Source organism: Poecilia latipinna, unplaced genomic scaffold (assembly GCF_001443285.1).
Source record: "Poecilia latipinna isolate Pla-1442-1.1 unplaced genomic scaffold, P_latipinna-1.0 Scaffold2794, whole genome shotgun sequence".
Taxonomy (NCBI): domain Eukaryota; kingdom Metazoa; phylum Chordata; class Actinopteri; order Cyprinodontiformes; family Poeciliidae; genus Poecilia; species Poecilia latipinna.
The window spans coordinates 11,111-29,382 of NW_015115410.1; the positions used below are offsets into that span (position 1 = coordinate 11,111).

General features: G+C 37.8%; 1 protein-coding gene across 2 annotated transcripts; it reads left to right on the forward strand.

Annotated features, from left to right (window-relative positions):
• Positions 1 to 550: 550 nt before the first annotated feature.
• On the forward strand, positions 551 to 15,343 carry LOC106939187 (diacylglycerol kinase alpha-like). 2 transcript variants are annotated; one of them, XM_015021503.1, is made up of 24 exons: positions 551 to 804; positions 1,318 to 1,398; positions 3,911 to 3,987; positions 5,009 to 5,153; positions 5,491 to 5,565; positions 5,647 to 5,696; positions 6,258 to 6,332; positions 6,425 to 6,541; positions 7,156 to 7,273; positions 7,391 to 7,479; positions 8,817 to 8,927; positions 9,014 to 9,112; positions 9,183 to 9,233; positions 10,177 to 10,250; positions 10,666 to 10,740; positions 10,820 to 10,905; positions 10,990 to 11,079; positions 11,153 to 11,313; positions 11,436 to 11,500; positions 11,717 to 11,807; positions 12,552 to 12,729; positions 12,819 to 12,939; positions 13,203 to 13,263; positions 13,767 to 15,343. In XM_015021503.1, exons 2-24 carry the CDS (start codon positions 1,326 to 1,328, stop codon positions 13,845 to 13,847), a joined length of 2,163 nt encoding a protein of 720 aa, XP_014876989.1. In that variant the 5' UTR covers positions 551 to 804; positions 1,318 to 1,325; the 3' UTR covers positions 13,848 to 15,343. The 2 variants fall into 2 exon arrangements, with proteins under 2 accessions (XP_014876989.1, XP_014876990.1); XM_015021504.1 differs by lacking the exon at positions 551 to 804 and adding an exon at positions 942 to 1,180.
• The last annotated feature ends 2,929 nt before the right edge of the window (positions 15,344 to 18,272 follow it).

Sequence of the window (18,272 nt, forward strand, 5' to 3'; positions counted from 1 at the left end):
AATAATTCATATGAATAACATCAGTACAAAATAACAAAATCATTCAAAAGAAAAAAATCCAAATTGATTAATTTCAATTTAAAACTTATGAAACTTTAACAAAAACTGAAGGTGTGCGTCTTGTTCTTCAGAATCTCCAGAAAATTTATGCACTAATACCAATACTTCATAATAAAATTACTCAAGTAAAAGTAGAAAGTACAGTTTAGTAAAAATACTCCTGAAATAAAAAAAACAACCAAAAAACAAATCTAAAAAGTTACTCAAGTAAATGTCACTCAGTAAACTAGTCTCTATCCAGCTCTGCCTGTAACATGGTGGATATTTGATCCCTGTAGTACAAAGACTTTCACCATTAATTTTCTTGTTGTCTAACAAGCCCCGTATCACATTAAATAATAAAATCAAGAAAAGCAATACTTTATATAAAGCTACAATGGCCAAATGGCACCGAATAAATAAAGCGTGGCGTGTTTGAGGTCGGTGACGGGGCCTGGGTGGTGCCACTAACCGTAATTATTATGTAGCTGAAAGCTCCTCCTCCGTTCATTCTTAATCCCTCTGGCTCTGCCCGCTAATACTGTGGCTGAAATTCATCCACAAGGATCAGGCGGCCGCGGCACCAGAGCTCCCTGCTGACTTTATCCGCGCTTGGGACGGTGTGTGTGTGTTTTTTTTCCTTTTTTTTTGACGCGCTTTCCGCCGCGGTTTGGTTCCGAGAGACGGAGTCAAGTTTTCAGGGAGAGCCCAAGAGGGTTTCTTCCTGCTTGAACACCTGAGTGACTTTGACCGAGCGCTATCCCGGTGAGTTTAAAGTCCCTGGCGCTGCCAGTCACTCCGCTTTCACATTATAATCCTCTCTGATGGATGCGTCCTCCTTTCAAAGGATGGCTTTAATTGCTGATTTATTCTTCAGCTTGAGTTGCTGATTAAGATAATGGGACATCACATTTTTCAAGCAGCTTGTCAACCTGTTGGTGCTGGGGTTGGTTTTGTTTATTATTATCTGCAGCTCCCAGTTAATAGTGCAACAGTTCAGCAGCAACTGGTGCAACTTTTAAGACATGAAAGCAGAGATATCCAGGTCTGGTTTGAACTACTGATTGGGAAAAAAACAAACAAAAAACTTTCAGTTGGCAGATTATTATCCCTGAAAAGAGGAGTGTTTCACACACCACTGGTATGCTGGAGTGTTTGGAATGGAGACAAACCAGTTCATGTAACAGACAAGCAGGGAGGAACTAAATCTCATGCTTTTTCTGTCAGACCGCTGACTGTCTGGTTATTGTTTGGTTTTCTGTCTTGTTTTTCCTGCAGGGATCATCATGGCCTCAGCTGATGACACAGAAGGGACCCTGACTCCTGTGGATTTCATCCAGCTGCAGCATTACATGGAAGGTGAGCTCTCTTCTTACATTTATGGCAATAATTAGGAAATTTATACTCTTAATTTTGTAAAATGATATTTAAAAAAAAAAAGTTCAGTTTTTGATCGATTGATGTTTTTGTTTCACTTCCTATCATTGAAACCACAAACTTTAACATATTTTTTATGTAATTATATGAGTTTATGTTGAATGCTTATGTAGTAATTTCGCTATAAACACTCCTTTTAGCTGCCTTCAGTAGTTACATGTTTTTATTTAACCTCTGTGTAAATACAGCTGCTCCACGGAGGACAGAGATAATAATGTGGAGAAGCTTAAAGCATGGCTAGGTTATAAAACAATGAAGTACTGTTCAATCTATAATCTGATGGAACGAGAGGGACACCACAGCAAACTTACCATCACCTGGTCGTCCACCTAAAGTGAGGAGAGTTTTAGTCAGAAAATCAGCTGTCAGGCCCTTAGTAGCTCAGGAGGAGGATGGGAAAATGTCTCTTTATAAGTGGAATAATCTGCCAGTGAAACAAGTACTTTTTTTTGGTCAATATTAAGGACAAAAACACTTAAAACAAGCTTCTCTATCTTGCTAAAAAATACATTTTGTTCTATTTAAAGTGTAATAAGACATTTGCACTAGAAACTAGAGAGGGAAAATGGTAAGATTTTGTGTTTCTGCAGTGAGTTAGAATGGCCCAGTCAAAGTGCAGCTCTAAATCTATATGAGAACCTACAGCAAGTTTTCAAAATCAGTATCTACGGATGCTCTCCTACATTTGCAGAAAAGGATGGTCAGGAATATCTGAGTCTAGATGTGCAAAGCTGCTATAGACATCACCCAAACGATGTGCAGGTCTAACTGCAGTGAAAGCGTTTCTAGGTTCTGATTCAGCACCTAGAAAGGCACACCATGCTTTTAAGGAAAATGTCTGAAATTTTGTTTATCATTTCCCTTCTAGCTCACTGTTATACTTGGATAATTGTTGTTGCAACCAAGGTTAGCTAAAACTAACAAAATAACAAAAACTAGAATTGAGATTTTTGTTAGCTGAAATAAATAAAAACGGTAATTAATGGGGTGAAACTGTAACTGACTGGAACTATGTTGTCCCTTTATATAGAAGTAACTAAAATATACTGGAATTATAGATATCATTCGTTTTTGTGTTTATTAATCTATTTATTAGCTTTTTGAACTGATATGAAGTAGATTTTTTTCCTCCCACATAAGCTGTCGAGAAATTACGGCTCTCCATTCTCCGCCTGGCAGCACTTACGCTAGTCTGCAAAATGGTGACTGTGAAAGTTGGGAGAAAGTACCAGTCATTTGGTTGATCAACAAAAATCTAATAATTTCTTTGAAAACGGCATCTATTGTTGAGTATTCATTACCCAGTTGATATGTACATAATCACAAGGTGCAGAATTCAAATAGGTGAAAGTATAAATAAACAAAAACTATTACTATAAATAATAAAAACTAGCCCAAAACTAAGCAACATTTAACTAATACCGAATAAAAACTAGCAAACACACTAATTAAAACTGAATTAGACAAACAAAAAGTCACAATGAAATAAAACTAAACTATAATGAGAAACCCGAAACTATTATAGCTCTGGTTGCAATGTAAGAAAAGTTTGAAAAAGTTCAAAGTGGGGTTTCATTACTTTTGCAAGGACCAGTGTGTTTATTTATGAATTAGTGTAAACCGTTCAAAAAGAGCTGAATAAAACCTCACATGTGACTGGACACACCCACCGTTCTCTTTGTGTGAGTGGGAGTGTCCAAATAGTTCAGTAGTCCTGCACTTTCACAGACTGAAAGCAGTTCAGTATTAGGAAAGATCCATAAACGCTAATTGAGATAAGGGAGAGGTGAGCAAAGTCCATTCAGACAAGACCAGTCCACACACCCATCAGGTCGGCCATCCTGTTAAAAGTGGCGGCGGCCTCGAGCGCCGCCTGACTAGGTGAACTGTGAACACGTCAACTCTCGCTCACCTTCTCTGGAGAAGCCATTAAACTGAACGCCGCGGCTCTGGGGTCACAGCTAATGCTGAATTATATGGGACCTCTTGACGGGGAAGCTGCACCAGTCTAAAAATACTCCGTCTACTCAAAGGCTTTGGTAGAAATGAAATGGGTCTCTAGGCCTTTATTTGGATAATGGATGAATAGATAATTACATGTACCATGTGCTCAGAGGCGGTGTGTGTTTGCTCAGACTGTGGGGCCCAAATGAATGTTTTATAAACACACACACACACACACACACACACACACACGCACACACACACACACACACACACACACACACAGAGTTTATTCATGGTCCCACTTACTGATACTCCCACCTTTCAGTTGCTGCTTTAACAAAAACAAACCATGTGTCTGATTTGCAATTAGACGTAATCAGTTGTATTGCAGGATTTGTTATAATCAGTTCAGATGCAGGAAAGTTAACATTCACATGAAGTTTATCACTGAAGTTTTATTTTGACGTCTCCAATATCCTCCCTGCAGAAAGCAGTTTGAGGGTCAAAGATGTGATCAAGGAGTTTCACCCAGGAGGCCGATATGCCAAGCACACATCTGGAGAGGTAATTAATACTTTTTCTAATCAGTCCATCCATCCGTCCGTCCGTCCAGCAGAGTTCAGACTAAATCCACCAATTCTGAATTTTGGAAAAACACTTTGTCTAAAACCAAATGTTAAATGTGTGAGTAATGTCTGCTTTAACACACAAGCAAATATTAATTTGTCATGTGACTGTTGATCTTCTCTCTATTTGGTACTTTAGCACTTTTTCCTGGACTAGTTGGAGCAAAACCACTACAGGATGTTTCCATTTTCACAACTAATGTCACTTAAAAACATTTATGTGACTCCAAAAAATTATATCAACCTGCCAGACGTTGATAAAAGTTATTTTAGTGCAATTTTTTAGTAGTCTGGACTCCTACGGGGATCAGAACCAAAACATTTAGACATGTGGTGTACGACAAAATCTGCAGAAAATGTGATTCAATTTAGATATTCAGAATTTGTGTCGGTTTATAATTACATTTCTTGATAATTTATAGAAATATTTAACTACCAGAAAAATGTAACTGATAAGGAAGGGTTCAACTGCATGAGAAAAACCCGGATAAGGGGAAATTTTAGTCAATTAATATTTTTAAATATTAACTTTAAGCCTGTCACAATAAACAATAAATCAATTAACCGCATATTAGCATAAATTAAAGCTTATTAGCTTATTAGCTTTTTAAACTGTTGTTTCGGTTGTTTTTGTTTATTTATTTTGCATATCTAAAATGTTTCCCAGTTCCAGTAGTAAATATTCTTTAGGAATTAAAGTATTTTGGTGTTTGATATTTGAAGATATTTGATATTTGGTGATATTGGTTGAAAATGGTCTCAAAATGACAATATTATCGTTTATCACAATCATTTCTAGGACAATTTTTTGTCACATTTGTCACTGTGACAGCATCAATTATCTATTTGCTTGACTGCAGTGACTGTGTTTTGAATTTAAGTGAAAAATGAGTTTTTATCCTGGTTGTTGTAATAGATGTGTGTGCTCAGTGTAAATGTGACCCTGTGTCTCTGCTCAGTGCCTCCACCTGGAGGGATTCTGTCTCTTCCTGAAGACTTACCTGGAAGTGGAGAGCTTCCCTCCAAACTTCTGCCAAAAGCTCTTTAACTATTTTCAACAAGCAGAGCTAGACGGGTCTCCAAAACGGTCCACGCCTCATGGAGGTAATTCATTAAAATACCTGAAATGTTTTCCGTAAGGTAAGGGACATCAGGAGGAAATGTCTGCTGTTTATGCAAGAGTGGGATTCTCAGCATTTCCTTGAAGAGATAGAATAAAGGAATGCTAAGAAGACAGTTTGCTCAACGCCCCGCCTGTTGGTTGGCTTTACTTTTTGTGTCACATGAATGAAGCCGCAGGCACTGATTTCACTGATTAGAAGACAGCTAACTGTGATGTTTTCTCCTACTTTACAAAAACTTTAAAGTCTGACAGTGAAATTGTCTTGTTTTAATCTCATGTAATGAATTTCCAGTTGCTGCAAAGTGTCTGTCGTTTCAGGTGGGGTTTTTCTTCGTGACGTTTCCTGCTACTTCTCAGTGCTGGAGGACGGACAGCCACGGGAAAAGCTTGAGTGTTGGTTCATTAATTACTCTAGAACAGATTAATTAAAGATGAATGTGTGGAAATGACTGACAGCTTTTTGTTTGGTTCCAGTTACCTTCAAGCTTTATGACAAAGATGGAAACGGACTCTTGGACAGTTCTGTAAGTATGAATGGGACCTTGATGCTTTAATAGGAAAAGAAAGAAAAGACGTATTTACTAATTTTCACGTTACACTAGTTATAAATTAAAAGCAAAATTATTAGAGATGCACTAATCAATCACCCACTGATTAAATGATCTTCTTTCCTTTGATCAGCTGTGACTGGTTATTGACAAAAATGCAGTGAAATACAGAAAAATAAGACGTTATTAGTCATTTAGCGCAGAAAACCTAAGGATTCACATTATTATGTGTCTACAAATGCATCTATTAACACCACCTATGTTAATTTTTTGGAAATATATAGTCAGTTAAACCAACCATTTATCTACCTGCTTGTGGTTTTTAATTAAGTACTCCAAGTATCAATTGACCAGAGATCAAAATTAACCAGTACTCCCTTGACTAGCTCTGATTGGTCAGTTTAAATACTGAAAAGTCTAAATCCATATGGAAGTTTTGGCTGTTTTTGTTTCAAATTTAATCTTTGCATCAGGTCTGTTTTTGCACACTGACTGAGATGGATAAGATTATGTAAAAACTGGTGGTCTCATCTCCAGGAAGTGGATCGTATAATTGCGCAGATGATGCGAGCCGCTGATTACCTGGGCTGGGACGTGACTGAGCTGAGACCAGTACAGCTTCTGTTTCTATTCATGCTTCCCTTTAATATGTGCACTATGAAGTATAAGTGTCCTGTTTATGACTGGATAAAATGATGTTTTAGGTTCTCAAAGACATGATGACTGCAATAGACGTTGACGACAGTGGGACTGTCAATCTGGAGGAATGGGTCAAGGGAGGCATGAACAATGTGCCTCTGCTTGTGCTGCTTGGACTGAGGGTGAGCACTTCTTCCATTTATTTCAGTAAAATTTGCAAAACTCAAGTTTTGTAAACATACAGTGATATGCTGCTTACTTTTATTTAGGTTCATTTTGGTGATTATGGCTTAAACATAGAAATGAAAAAAAAAAGGTTATCATAACATTTAAATATTAAGAAAGGCAAGTAAAAATAGATTTAAAAAAATGAACAGACTTTATGTTTTGGCCAGCACAGTCATGGAAAAAGTGTAGCTTGAGCTTTCATATTACTTGAAAGTTTAGTGGAAGAAAAGTTGCAGAAGAAGCCCAGATAACGTACGGGGGGCATATACTACCTGTTATTTTGTCATTAAAAAACAATTTTTATAAATCTTAGGTGATATTCTAATTGTCTGAGAAACTGAGTCATTCATTAGCTGGAAGTCTTTTTTATTTGAACAAGATTACACTGTGCACGAGTTCCACATTTTGAATTTAATTAATGAAATGAATTCAGTTTCGGTAATACTCTAAAGTCTTGAGCTGCTCCTTTCACGTGGCCTCAATCCGGTTCGTTTCAGGACTCGACTCTTCACAAGTGTTTTTCTTTTGTCACTAACTTTGCTTCTCCCTCCTCCTTCCTCGCCCACAGATGACTGAGAAGGACGGCCAGCACATCTGGAGGCTGAAACATTTCAACAAACCCACCTACTGCGGTGTGTGCGAGAACATGCTGCTCGGCCTCGGCAAGCAAGGACTCTACTGCAACTGTAAGAGCTCGCAGCTACCTCCAGGGGGCAGTCATGCTCCTTCGGGTTTTCTCACCTGGTCTGCTGATGTGTCCGTGCTTTTTCTGTTTGTTTGTTTGTTTTTTATTTATCTTGTAGGTTGTGCTTACACTGTCCACAACCAGTGTGCCAACAAGAATCCTGAGCCATGCGCTCGGACCTTCGTCAAAACCAAAGAGGAAATTGGCGTAAGGAACACAAACCTCACTTTTTATTTCCACTTCAACCAATTTGGTTTAATTTCCGCTTTCCGGCTTTGTTTATAAGTGAATTTCAATTTTATATTAAATCACAGCTCCAGATGTGTTTCAGACAGTATTGTCGCCTCACTTCTTGTTTTTTTTTTTTTTTACCCAACAGTGTCTGTAAGCACTTTGACTACAGAGAACATAATAGTGTATTAGTCAGGCAGTGCAGCCCATCAGTGTTTTTTAAGTGCGGATTACAGCTGGTACAGTCTGCTCTGTGCAGCTGGTAAATGTCCTAATTCTGCAAAAGGACAGACAATGGTCTGCTCCATCTCCTTTTCAGCGTGTGGCGTCAGCAGCGCCGCGGCTTGCAGGTTTTTACAGAGTCATGTTGCAGACCTCAGCAGTGGGCTGAACAGACGTGCTTTGTCTTCTGGAGGAAGGAGTATTAGAAACATCATGCTTTAATGGTGTTACAGTGGGAACATTAGTTGGCACGCCTGGTAAAAATATGTAAAAGAAAAAAAAAAGGCTTAAAATCAACAAACTGTTGCGTAATCATGCAAAAATCTAACATTTAATTTAAATAATTCAGTTGATTAGAAAATCAACGTTAAGAAATAATAGTTACAATTGCTGGTAATCTCTAAAATACATGAAACTAAAGGATTTTTTTTAGAATTATGCTTTGCTATTTTATTATGATCAGAGTTTTTAAGCTCTGATTTGCTCTGATGTGATTTTTACTGGAGCTTTTAGTGTTTCTATTGTGGCCAATCATTCAAGGAAAATGCAATCAATCAAACCTTATCATTATACTGATATTTAGTTAATGAGAGCCTCCACCACTGGCTCTTCACAAGTTGTAGATTTAGAAAAAATTTGCAAAGAGAAATAGTCAAAGACCTCTTCATTTATACTGCAACTTTATGAAATGTTAAAGGAAAAGTCCAGGGTGAAAAGCAGGATCAATAAACCTGCTTTTAAAAACAGTTGATTTGTCATACATTTATTTTTTTATTTCTTTGTTTCATGATGTTCCTTCTGCTGTATTATTTTCTTAATTTTGCTGTTAAGGTTGTTGTTGAAACTGAGAATTACATTAAAAATAAAAGACAGCATACTGTCCTGGGACTTGGACTAAGGTATTAAGGTGTTTTCCCCCCACAATGAATCAATGTAGTGTTGGATTTTTCAGTGAAAGATAAAACAGTCAGTTTTATAAAGTCAGTTTTAACATTTATTTAGAACATGAACTTTCAGACCTTGCAGTTTTTAAATAAATAAAATGAAAATGCAGCAGAATACTCAGCGGTTATGCTTCTGTGTTACTTCAGAAAGCAACTCATGACTGGATCAGAGCTGACTGCAATGCCAGTAAGTGTCAGGTCTGCTTCAAGAAGATCAAAACTTTAGCAGGGAAGCACTGCGTGTGGTGCCAGGAGATGGTGAGGACGATTCTTTGGATACTTTGGCATAAAACCTCAAAGTAGACAGGGTCATGTTTGGTTACCAAATCTGGTTTATTTTTAAGCGCCACGACGAGTGCGTTGTGCCCGGCGTACCCAAATGTGACTGTGGCGATCTGAAGGATCATATTTTGCCACCGTGGGTCATCTACCCCGTCTCAAAGGTAAAACGAGAAAACACGTTTTCGCTTTACATGTAGGATCTTTGCAGCTAACTTTTTGTTGGTGCTGCAGGAGGAAGACACCAACCTGCTGAGCGTGACTCCTGACGGCCACATCCTGCAGGTCTGGTACTGCTGAATCTGTTCAGCATCGCTGCATTTATCATCCCAATACCACTGCCTCTGGTAGAGCTTTTATTGTTAATCTTAGCCTCTTTTTCCCATCTGAAATTAGTTTTCCTCTGTATTTGGGATCATTGCGTTGTTGGAACGCCCTGTTGTATTTCAATCATCTGACATTAGGTGTGTATTAAACTACAAACAGCTGAAATAGTCATATTCCCGTCCACAGCGATGCAAATTTAACCTTGACATGGAGGGTACCGACTGAGAAAGAAGCACCTGCTCCAAAATTAACATGTTTAAGTTTAAAGAATGACTGAGTTGTAACAAGAAGTATGATTTAACCAGTCAAAGTGAAGTTTTATAACATCAGAACACTGAATAAACTATGAAGCACGGCGGTGGCAGAATCATGCCGAGAGTCTGTTTCAATACTGTTAGTATAAGTTCTTCCACTTCACCCCAAATCAATGAATAAATGCTTGAAACTGAGATGTCACTAAATCTTCTGATGGGACAAAGATCCCAAAACTGATTTTGAAAAGAAAAAATCTTTTTTTATATATTTTTTACAGACTTCTGGAGTTATTCTGAACTCAATGTAACAGACTGGAAATAAGTCAATTAAATTATTTGAGGCAACAAAATGTTAAAAATATAATCAGTAGTGGGATTGTATTCAAGTCTGTGCTCATAATTTTGATGCACTGTGGAAAATCCAAAATATTTCTAGCTTTGCCATACAGTTCTTGTGTTAGAAAATCATTAAAGCTGCATATCATGATACATGTGCAAACGAATAAATAAAAAAATAATGTGTGTGTGTATATATATATATATATATATATATATATATATATATATATACATTTATCCAAAATCTTACCTAATTCTGTGCATTTCAGATTACTGAAAACTGTTTGAATTTCTTCTGCCTTTTCCAGATTGCTCCTATTCTAGACACTCATCCTCTGCTGGTGTTTGTCAATCCTAAAAGTGGAGGGAAGCAGGGCGAACGGTGAGCAGCTCAGAAACAATTCAGTTCAACAAACTCTGAGTGAACACGCTCATTTCAAAAATTAGGAAAGTAAAAATTTTTTTGTCATGTGAGAAAGTGAAACTCACAGCAGCTAAACTTGGTGATATATTGAAGTTTATGACAATGTTTTTGACGCAAGTTTGGGTTTTGATTTTCTGTAAGTCATAATCATCAAATTGACAAAAAAAGACTCAAAATATTTAACTTTGTGTAATGAATTTTGATAATGAGTTTCACTTTCGAGCGACAAAAATTTTGAATTTTTTCCTAATATTAATTTTTAGATGTACCAGTAATTTAATAGATCCTCCGTGTTTTTACTTACTGTGTTGCTGCTTTGTCCTGTGGACTGACCTCAGTTGATGGATGTTTTCATGCCTGATGTTTTGTGCAGAGTTCTCAGGAAGTTTCAGGGCCTGCTGAACCCACGTCAGGTTTACAACCTAAGCAACGGAGGCCCCATCAGAGGGTACAGTGAACCAGCGATGTGCAAGTTCATTATATGCATCTTTTAAAGGATTTTTTTTACAGGACATTTGTTCTTTCAGATTGCACTTCTTTCGAAATCTGCGTCAATTCAAGATCTTGGTGTGTGGGGGAGACGGCACAGTCGGGTGGCTCCTGGATGCTATAGGTACCACGAATCCCTCTTAACTTTACAAGAGACGACTGGAAGAGCTGACGCTTTAAAGAAATAATGAAATACTTGGGATTTCAGATAAAATGAACATCTCCGTGCATCCTCCGGTTGCTGTGCTTCCCCTGGGAACTGGGAACGACATGGCTCGCTGCCTGCGCTGGGGAGGAGGTAAAAAACAAAGCATGCACCGCTACGAGCATCTGTAGCTCAAAGTTGAAACTCTTCTTGTAACTCTGGCAAGGATACGAGGGGTCTGACCTGAAGGAAGTCCTGAAGGAGGTTAAAGACAGTCGGCAGATCCCTCTGGATCGCTGGAGCATCAAGGTGACGCCGAAAAACCCGCAGGATGCAGGCGACCCCGTCCCCTACGAGATCATGAATAACTATTTCTCTATCGGAGTGGTGAGGGGCATCACACATTCATTCATGCAGTTCCCTGAAACACAAACCGTTGCAGCTGCGCTCGTAGATTTGAGCTAAAATGTGATTTAATTAAAAGTGAATGTGTGTGTGCATGCGTGCAGGATGCTTCCATTGCGCATCGTTTTCACTCCATGAGAGAGAAACATCCACAAAAGTTCAACAGCCGGTGAGGACTCTGACAAGAGGCGATGTTATCCTCAGTTGCCATCTTTATTCTGGGTTTAGACGAGTCAAAATTCAACATGTTCAGGATTTGGTTTTTGGTCATTGATGGTTACATTAAATACAGTAAAAGTAAACATTTCATGTAAATCTCTTTTACTGGAACATTAAAACTTAGTCGGGAAACAACTAAAAACATTTTCTCTTTTTTTTTTCCAAGAATGAAGAACAAGCTTATGTACTTTGAGTATGCTACTTCTGAGTCCTTCTCGTCCTCCTGCAAGAATCTGAAGGATTGTCTGAGTATTACGGTAAGAGTTTGAACTTAAATCAGACTCTGCTGCTTTCACAGTTAGAGGCGTTCGATACGGGACATTCTGATATCATACGAAGTAAAAACAGTGTCAGTATCATTGATACAAGTAGCTGTTATTTAAGTGTCACCAAACCTCTGACCTTTTTGTGTTTTTTTCCTTTAAATTATTTTGTTAAAACCTGGTACAAAATTTAGATCGTTTATAGGTGTCTATGAAATACTTTAACATGATAAACAGAAAATAATAGAAAAATAGAACAAATTTGTGTGCATTGCTTCCTAAATAAACAAAGAGCAAAAACATAATAATCTGAGAGCAAATCAAAGCAAATTACATTACAAATATGAACTAAAATTTCAACAGGGAATCTGAAACTAAAGTACCGTATTGTTATTTGATATTATAGATATTTTTTATTGATCCGTACCTAATACTGATACCAAATATGTCGTGTCTACAGCAGAATATTTCTCCAGAAACAGAAGCACGTTCTCATATATCTGAGAGGTTTCGGTGCCTTCCCCGTCAGGTCCAGCCTCTAGGATCAGAAATCCTGTTCAATATGTTTAATCTGACAGCATAATTGACACACAGCGCAATGAAAATGGCCCCAAAATCCAGACTCTGGGATCAGCTCACAGTGAAAAACACACAGATAGATTATAAACCCTCTAAACAGAAGCCAGCACCTCCCACCCAGGATCATCTTTAATTCATTTTGCGTTTGTCTTTCCATAGTGCTGTGGAAAACCTCTGAACCTGCGCAATTCTTTAGAGGGCATAGCCGTCCTCAACATACCCAGCATGCACGGCGGCTCCAACCTCTGGGGGGAGTCTAAGAAAACTGATGGCGCTCCCGAAGCGGTGCACAGCGAAGTCATCACCGACCATGAACTTCTCAAAACAGCCACACAAGGTGAGTCTCTGTAAGCAGCCATTCGGCTCCAGCAGTGTCCGAGAAACCCCGTTTAAATCTGTACGGGTTTGTTTCACGCTTTACTTTAGATATAAGCGATAAACGTTTGGAGGTGGTGGGGCTGGAAGGAGTCTTGGAGATGGGACAGATCTACACTGGACTGAAGAGCGCCGGGCACCGACTGGCACAGACCTCCGAAATCACCATCAGGTTCGAAACTTAAAGATAAAATGAGCTCCTGTTAGTTTATTTGTGGCCTAAAAGCAATTGATGACATCAGAATGAACAAAATGGTCCATAGTTATTGTTTCCTCCACCTCTGAGGCTGCTTTGCTTTGTTGATCCTGAAAATAAGTAAATGCCGATTGGGACCCGATTTCTTACCTTACAACTGTGTCAAATTTGATGGTTTTTCCTGTTTGTGTTTGTTTGTAGTCAAATAATTATAATAGTCCTTTAATTTCCATGTGCAGCACAGCCAAAGCTCTGCCCATGCAGATTGACGGGGAGCCCTGGATGCAGCCGCCGTGTGAGGCGAGTAACTATCAATGTTCTCATTTCTGTTGGGATCTAATGTGATAGACCAACACAAGATAGTTAATATCTGTAACGTGATAAGATAAACATTTTATTTCCCCAAGGGGCAATTTGTTTTGCAGCCAGCACAGAACAATTTTATTGAAAGATTGTACAAATCTCAAGGCAATACTACAAATAACTACTCAAATACAAAACTGAAATTAGAGGAATATGTGCAGAGAAGAAAAAAGAAAACAAATTTAAAAAAATAAACAAAAATAAACATTGAATATCGCTGCAAAACTGCTAAATTAGTTTCTTAGCAATAGGATTGCTTTAAGGTTTTTTTCATAACATTGAGACTCACTGAGAAAAGCACAAAACATTTTAGTGACACACAAACAACGACAAAATGCAAAGCAGTTTTACTACAAAGTTCAGAACACACACTGTTGGTTTTAAAAAAGATATTTTAAATAAGCAGACACAAAAACTGTTTTCCCATCTCGTCTTTCCAGATTAAGATAACTCACAAGAGCCAAGCTGCTATGCTCGTGGCTGCACCGACCAAACCGAGCAGCTTCTTTCAATTCAAGTAGTCGTCAGATCTGCCACGTCGGCCGGTCTGCAGGGGCTCACAGCTGAGTATTAAACTCTGAACAAAAGCAACTGTGTTTTATCCTATGTGTTCTTTGTGTTCTTTCCCTGACATGGTTTCAATTTACCCGCTTGAACTACTTGAAAAAAATTTAACTTTGCATGTCTTGAGTCTGAATTGCTGCTTCTGTGTGCCAATTTAAATATAATTCAACCTGTGTTTGTAAAATATTCCCTACACTAAAGAGGAATATGAGTTCACTGTGTCTATTTTATGTTGTGATAATGGTTTGTGGTAAAAAAAAAAAAAATGTTTACAGTGGTGTATTGTCAGGTTTCCTCTGTTCTCAACGCAGCTTGTAGTGAAGCGACTTTGTCTCGGCCTCCAGATTCTCCTGGCAGCTCGCTCACTCTTCATAAAACTCACCGTCAGTGTTCATCCCTTTAAAATAAGGAAAGCGATGCCAATGTTTTACTATGCGACTAATCTACTCAATGTCTGGGTTTTGTTGCTTACAGGGTAGAGCTTGCTTAAATGCTGCTTTTATAAAACGGCATTCCTCCATATTTTATTTAGTATAAATTAGATGAGTTGTGTGGGTTCTTGGAGGTAAATTACTTAATGATTTACTTTTGCAAAGTCAACAAGATTGTGATGCTCTTTTACAAACTCATCCAATATTTCTGGAAATTAATCTATGCCAAAATATGGAGGAATGAAGCCAAAATGTGATTTTTTTTGGTAACGTAAATTATTTGTTCTTATCAATCAAATGCAAGTCCTGTTTTGTCTACATAGGTTACTTGTGCACTTGTGAGTATGTGTGCGTTTATGTATAATGTTAAATATCAAACTGTGTATCTGTCATTTGAATGTTTCTGGTGTTTGTTTTCCTTTTCAATGAAGCTGGTGCAACGTCAGATGTGAAAGGTGTACTAAAATCATCCTAACTGGATTAAGCCAGCTGGTAATGGTTTCATTCTTCCTCCCAGTCCCTGAACTCATCACGTTTTGACTCTTCATTGTCCCAATCTTTCATACATCACCACAGCTTCAAACAAGGATGGTCACCTTTACTTTCTCCTTTGGTACAAATGTTTAAAAAGCACTGAAAATGCTGCTTTACAAAAGCAACTTTGTCCTATACGCTAAAATAAACAATACATGAAAAGAATCCCAGACTAAAAAAGTATTTGTATTTTTTTGTTTTGTGAACATCCGTTCTCAATACATGTTCAACAATTTTTTTTGTCAACAGGAGAGCAATTAGTCCTTTCTTACAGATGGCGAGCAGAGAGTTGGTATGTGTTTGATGGTTACCATGGTGACCACAACATGCCACTCTGTGGATTTCTTTTTTGAAATGTTTACTAGCTATTTTGGTTCTTGATTACATATTTTATTCAGGATCTAGATTGGTGGTGTCCAAACTTTTTGCCCAGGGTCCAAAAGTGGCAAATCTAAATTACTGGTGGGCCACAAAATTCATTAAACTAATAATACAGAAATTAGGTTGTGATTTTTTGCCATTACTTTTTATTTATTTATTTCGCTTTACCTGCTCAACAATAACTAAATTTTCAAATAAAATCTGTATATCATTAAAGATCCAAAACATAAAGTCATTTGGACTGTTATCTTATTAAAAGAAAAATAGACAGTTTGCAATTTTTTGGGTCATTAATTGTTTACTATGTTTGTTGGCCCAATTTTTACCATTCTAGACTTGTGGTTAGGAACCAAACAAAATAATTTCAAGGGCCGCTAAAGGCCCCGAGCCCACACTTTGGACACCCCTCTAGTAGATCGTCACTTTTAAAGCTGCACATTCATTATTTTCACACTTTCCAGAAAGTTTTCAGTTTCCCACCAAGCCGAGCAAATTTCAAAGTTTAGATGCACGCTCAATTAAAGTATGTAGTATATCACAAGTTAGCAGCGGCTGAAACAGTTCACTGCGTTGAGCATTTATTCATCAGTGAATGCATGTGGGAGGCATAACCTCGTGTGCTGCCCACTTAATGAAATTCTAAGTTGGAGTTGGTGAAATCTTATTACAAACATTGCAGCCCACAGCGAGGCAGGCTTCGCAGCAGTGTGGGAGGAAGAGCAGGAAGGCTGTAATCCACAATAGTGAGGTAAAAACCCAAGAGGTTCAGAGCGATGCGGCTGCCAGGATCAAAGGAGGAGGCTCTGACATGAAGGACGGTAGATGATGCAGAGAAACAATGCCTGATCTTTCCATACATATACTTCTAGTAGACCTATTGACATGAAATTTATCAGATACTGGTAGCAAACTAAGTAATTCATACTTTTCAGAAAAAGCTTTTGTTGATGCTTGACAGCTTCAAGGTCTCTCCTGTATGGTTATACAAGTAGCATGTGTTTAGGTGGGATTTGAACTCATCTTTCCACACAAACTGACTCAGATTTCTGGGTTTTTCTTTGTATTTCAATTGAATTAAAATCAGCTGCTCTGTTCTATCAGCTTTATTTTCTTTCTGTGAAACCAGTCTAATGTTTTGGCCTAAGATTCTGGCATTATGCTGAGAGACAGTCCCACATCTTGTTGGTTTTACTTTTGAACCTCAGCGTTAGTTTGATGTAGAAACAAGAAATATGCGATGACCATCCAAACACCTGACCAAACATTATTGTACCAGTAGTTCATCGGTTTATCTAAATATTCTGGAGCAACCTTCAAATGTGCTTCAACATGCTTTTTTCTTCAGCAGTGAAGTCTTTTGCAGTGAACATGCAAAGAGTTACTTTATGAAAACGCTGCACATAAAGTGATTCTAAAGGTTTCTGCTTGCAGCCTTTTGCACTTGACTGACTGTTTTGATTATTATTATGACTCTTATGTTAGAAATCTGTTTTATGGTGAAATTATGTTCTTTTTGTTTCCAGATTATGGCCCAATAAGACTCACTAAAAAATCCTAAGTTTTGTTTTACAACAAGAAAGCTGCAATTATGCCTTGATCAATTATGGTATTGTTATAATAGGCTGTCCTTTAGGAGTAAATCAGAGGTTTATTTGGCCTGATGGTGACTGATTTTTTTGGTATTATCCTGTTAAATCAGCAGGATTTTGGTTGAATTCAAAATTAATTTAGTTGATTAAACGGTAAAACTTTATACTAGAGGACTGCTTCCCTGCATTTAACTTAAGCTGACAGACAAATAAACATATGGTAACTATTTAGGAACTCCTCATTGAGAGTTATCGACACCCCATCATCACAGTACTGAATATTTGACAGCCAGGCCAAGATATTACACTAAGATAATAACTAAGTAACTTTCAGGAGATTACTAGGGAGGTAAATATGACTCTGTTAATATGATAAGATCAGTTATAAAAGTACTTGACCATGTGATACTCCAACTTAACAACAGGAATGGTGTGAAATGTGTGCACACCAAGATCTCTGCTTGTTCTAATGAGCCAGAGCAAAAAGGATAGAAAGATATGTCTCGCTTGTTTGCTGCGTACAGAGAGTGCTGCACTCAAACTCCTATAATTACATCCAGCAACAGACTGTCTGAGTAGATTGCACTTCTCCGAGGCTTCTCTAAAAGACGACTCTATTTTTTATTTTATTTTTTTCCACTAGCTGGACCGAACTCAAATGTCCCCAGAGAGGGGTGAAGTCTTAATGCAAGTGTTGGTTTGTCTGGTCGTTGTGGAGATGTTATGACATAGGGGGTATTAGGTGAGACTTAAATTGATGCTGACAAATGGATGTCAGCAGCTGTGGCTGTCACATCCATCGTACAGATTTTCCAATGATGACATTTTAGTACCGATGGCATCTCTTCACTACAGATGCTTGTAGTTCTCATACTTTGAAAGTCAAAGTAAGGATCTTTATTTCTATTGCACATGGCATCAGACTCTGTTTCTCATTAAGGTTCATTTAGCGAGCATAATGTTGCTATTCATTCCAAATTTCATAAGAACTTAAATGGTAGATTAAGCTTTTAGATGCACCACTAGGTCAGTCTTGTACTTTGCTCTTTATAGGCAAGATAAGGTGTCATCACAGTTAGCTCTTTGGAAACTGGTCCATAACTCAGTGCCCAGCGGGAAGACTCATGGAGATAGTGTGAAATAAATTAAAGTGTAGCTTAAAAACAACAGTAAACAAATCAAACTATTTTAAATTAAATGCATAATTTAAAAGTAATCTTGATTAAACACAAAGAGGAGGCTAGTGCAATTATTTTGTTTATAAAAAAATCAAGAAAAGTACACCAGAATACCAGTAGTCATAACTTTCTAAAAATATTAATATTGTTATGCTGGGAACTAACAGAACAATGTGACCAGCTATAAAGATATAAAAAATACACTATATTGCCAAAAGTATTTATTAGTCCACCTTCTGGAACATCTGAACTTGAATGACACCCCAGAA

Coding starts and splice junctions, on each gene's coding strand:
- LOC106939187 (XM_015021503.1), top strand. CDS start 1,326: ATGGCCTCAGCTGATGACACAGAAGGGACCCTGACTCCTGTGGATTTC. Junction 7,480..8,816: donor AAACCAAAGAGGAAATTGGC/GTAAGGAACACA, acceptor GTGTTACTTCAG/AAAGCAACTCATGACTGGAT. Junction 10,251..10,665: donor GGAGGGAAGCAGGGCGAACG/GTGAGCAGCTCA, acceptor TGTTTTGTGCAG/AGTTCTCAGGAAGTTTCAGG.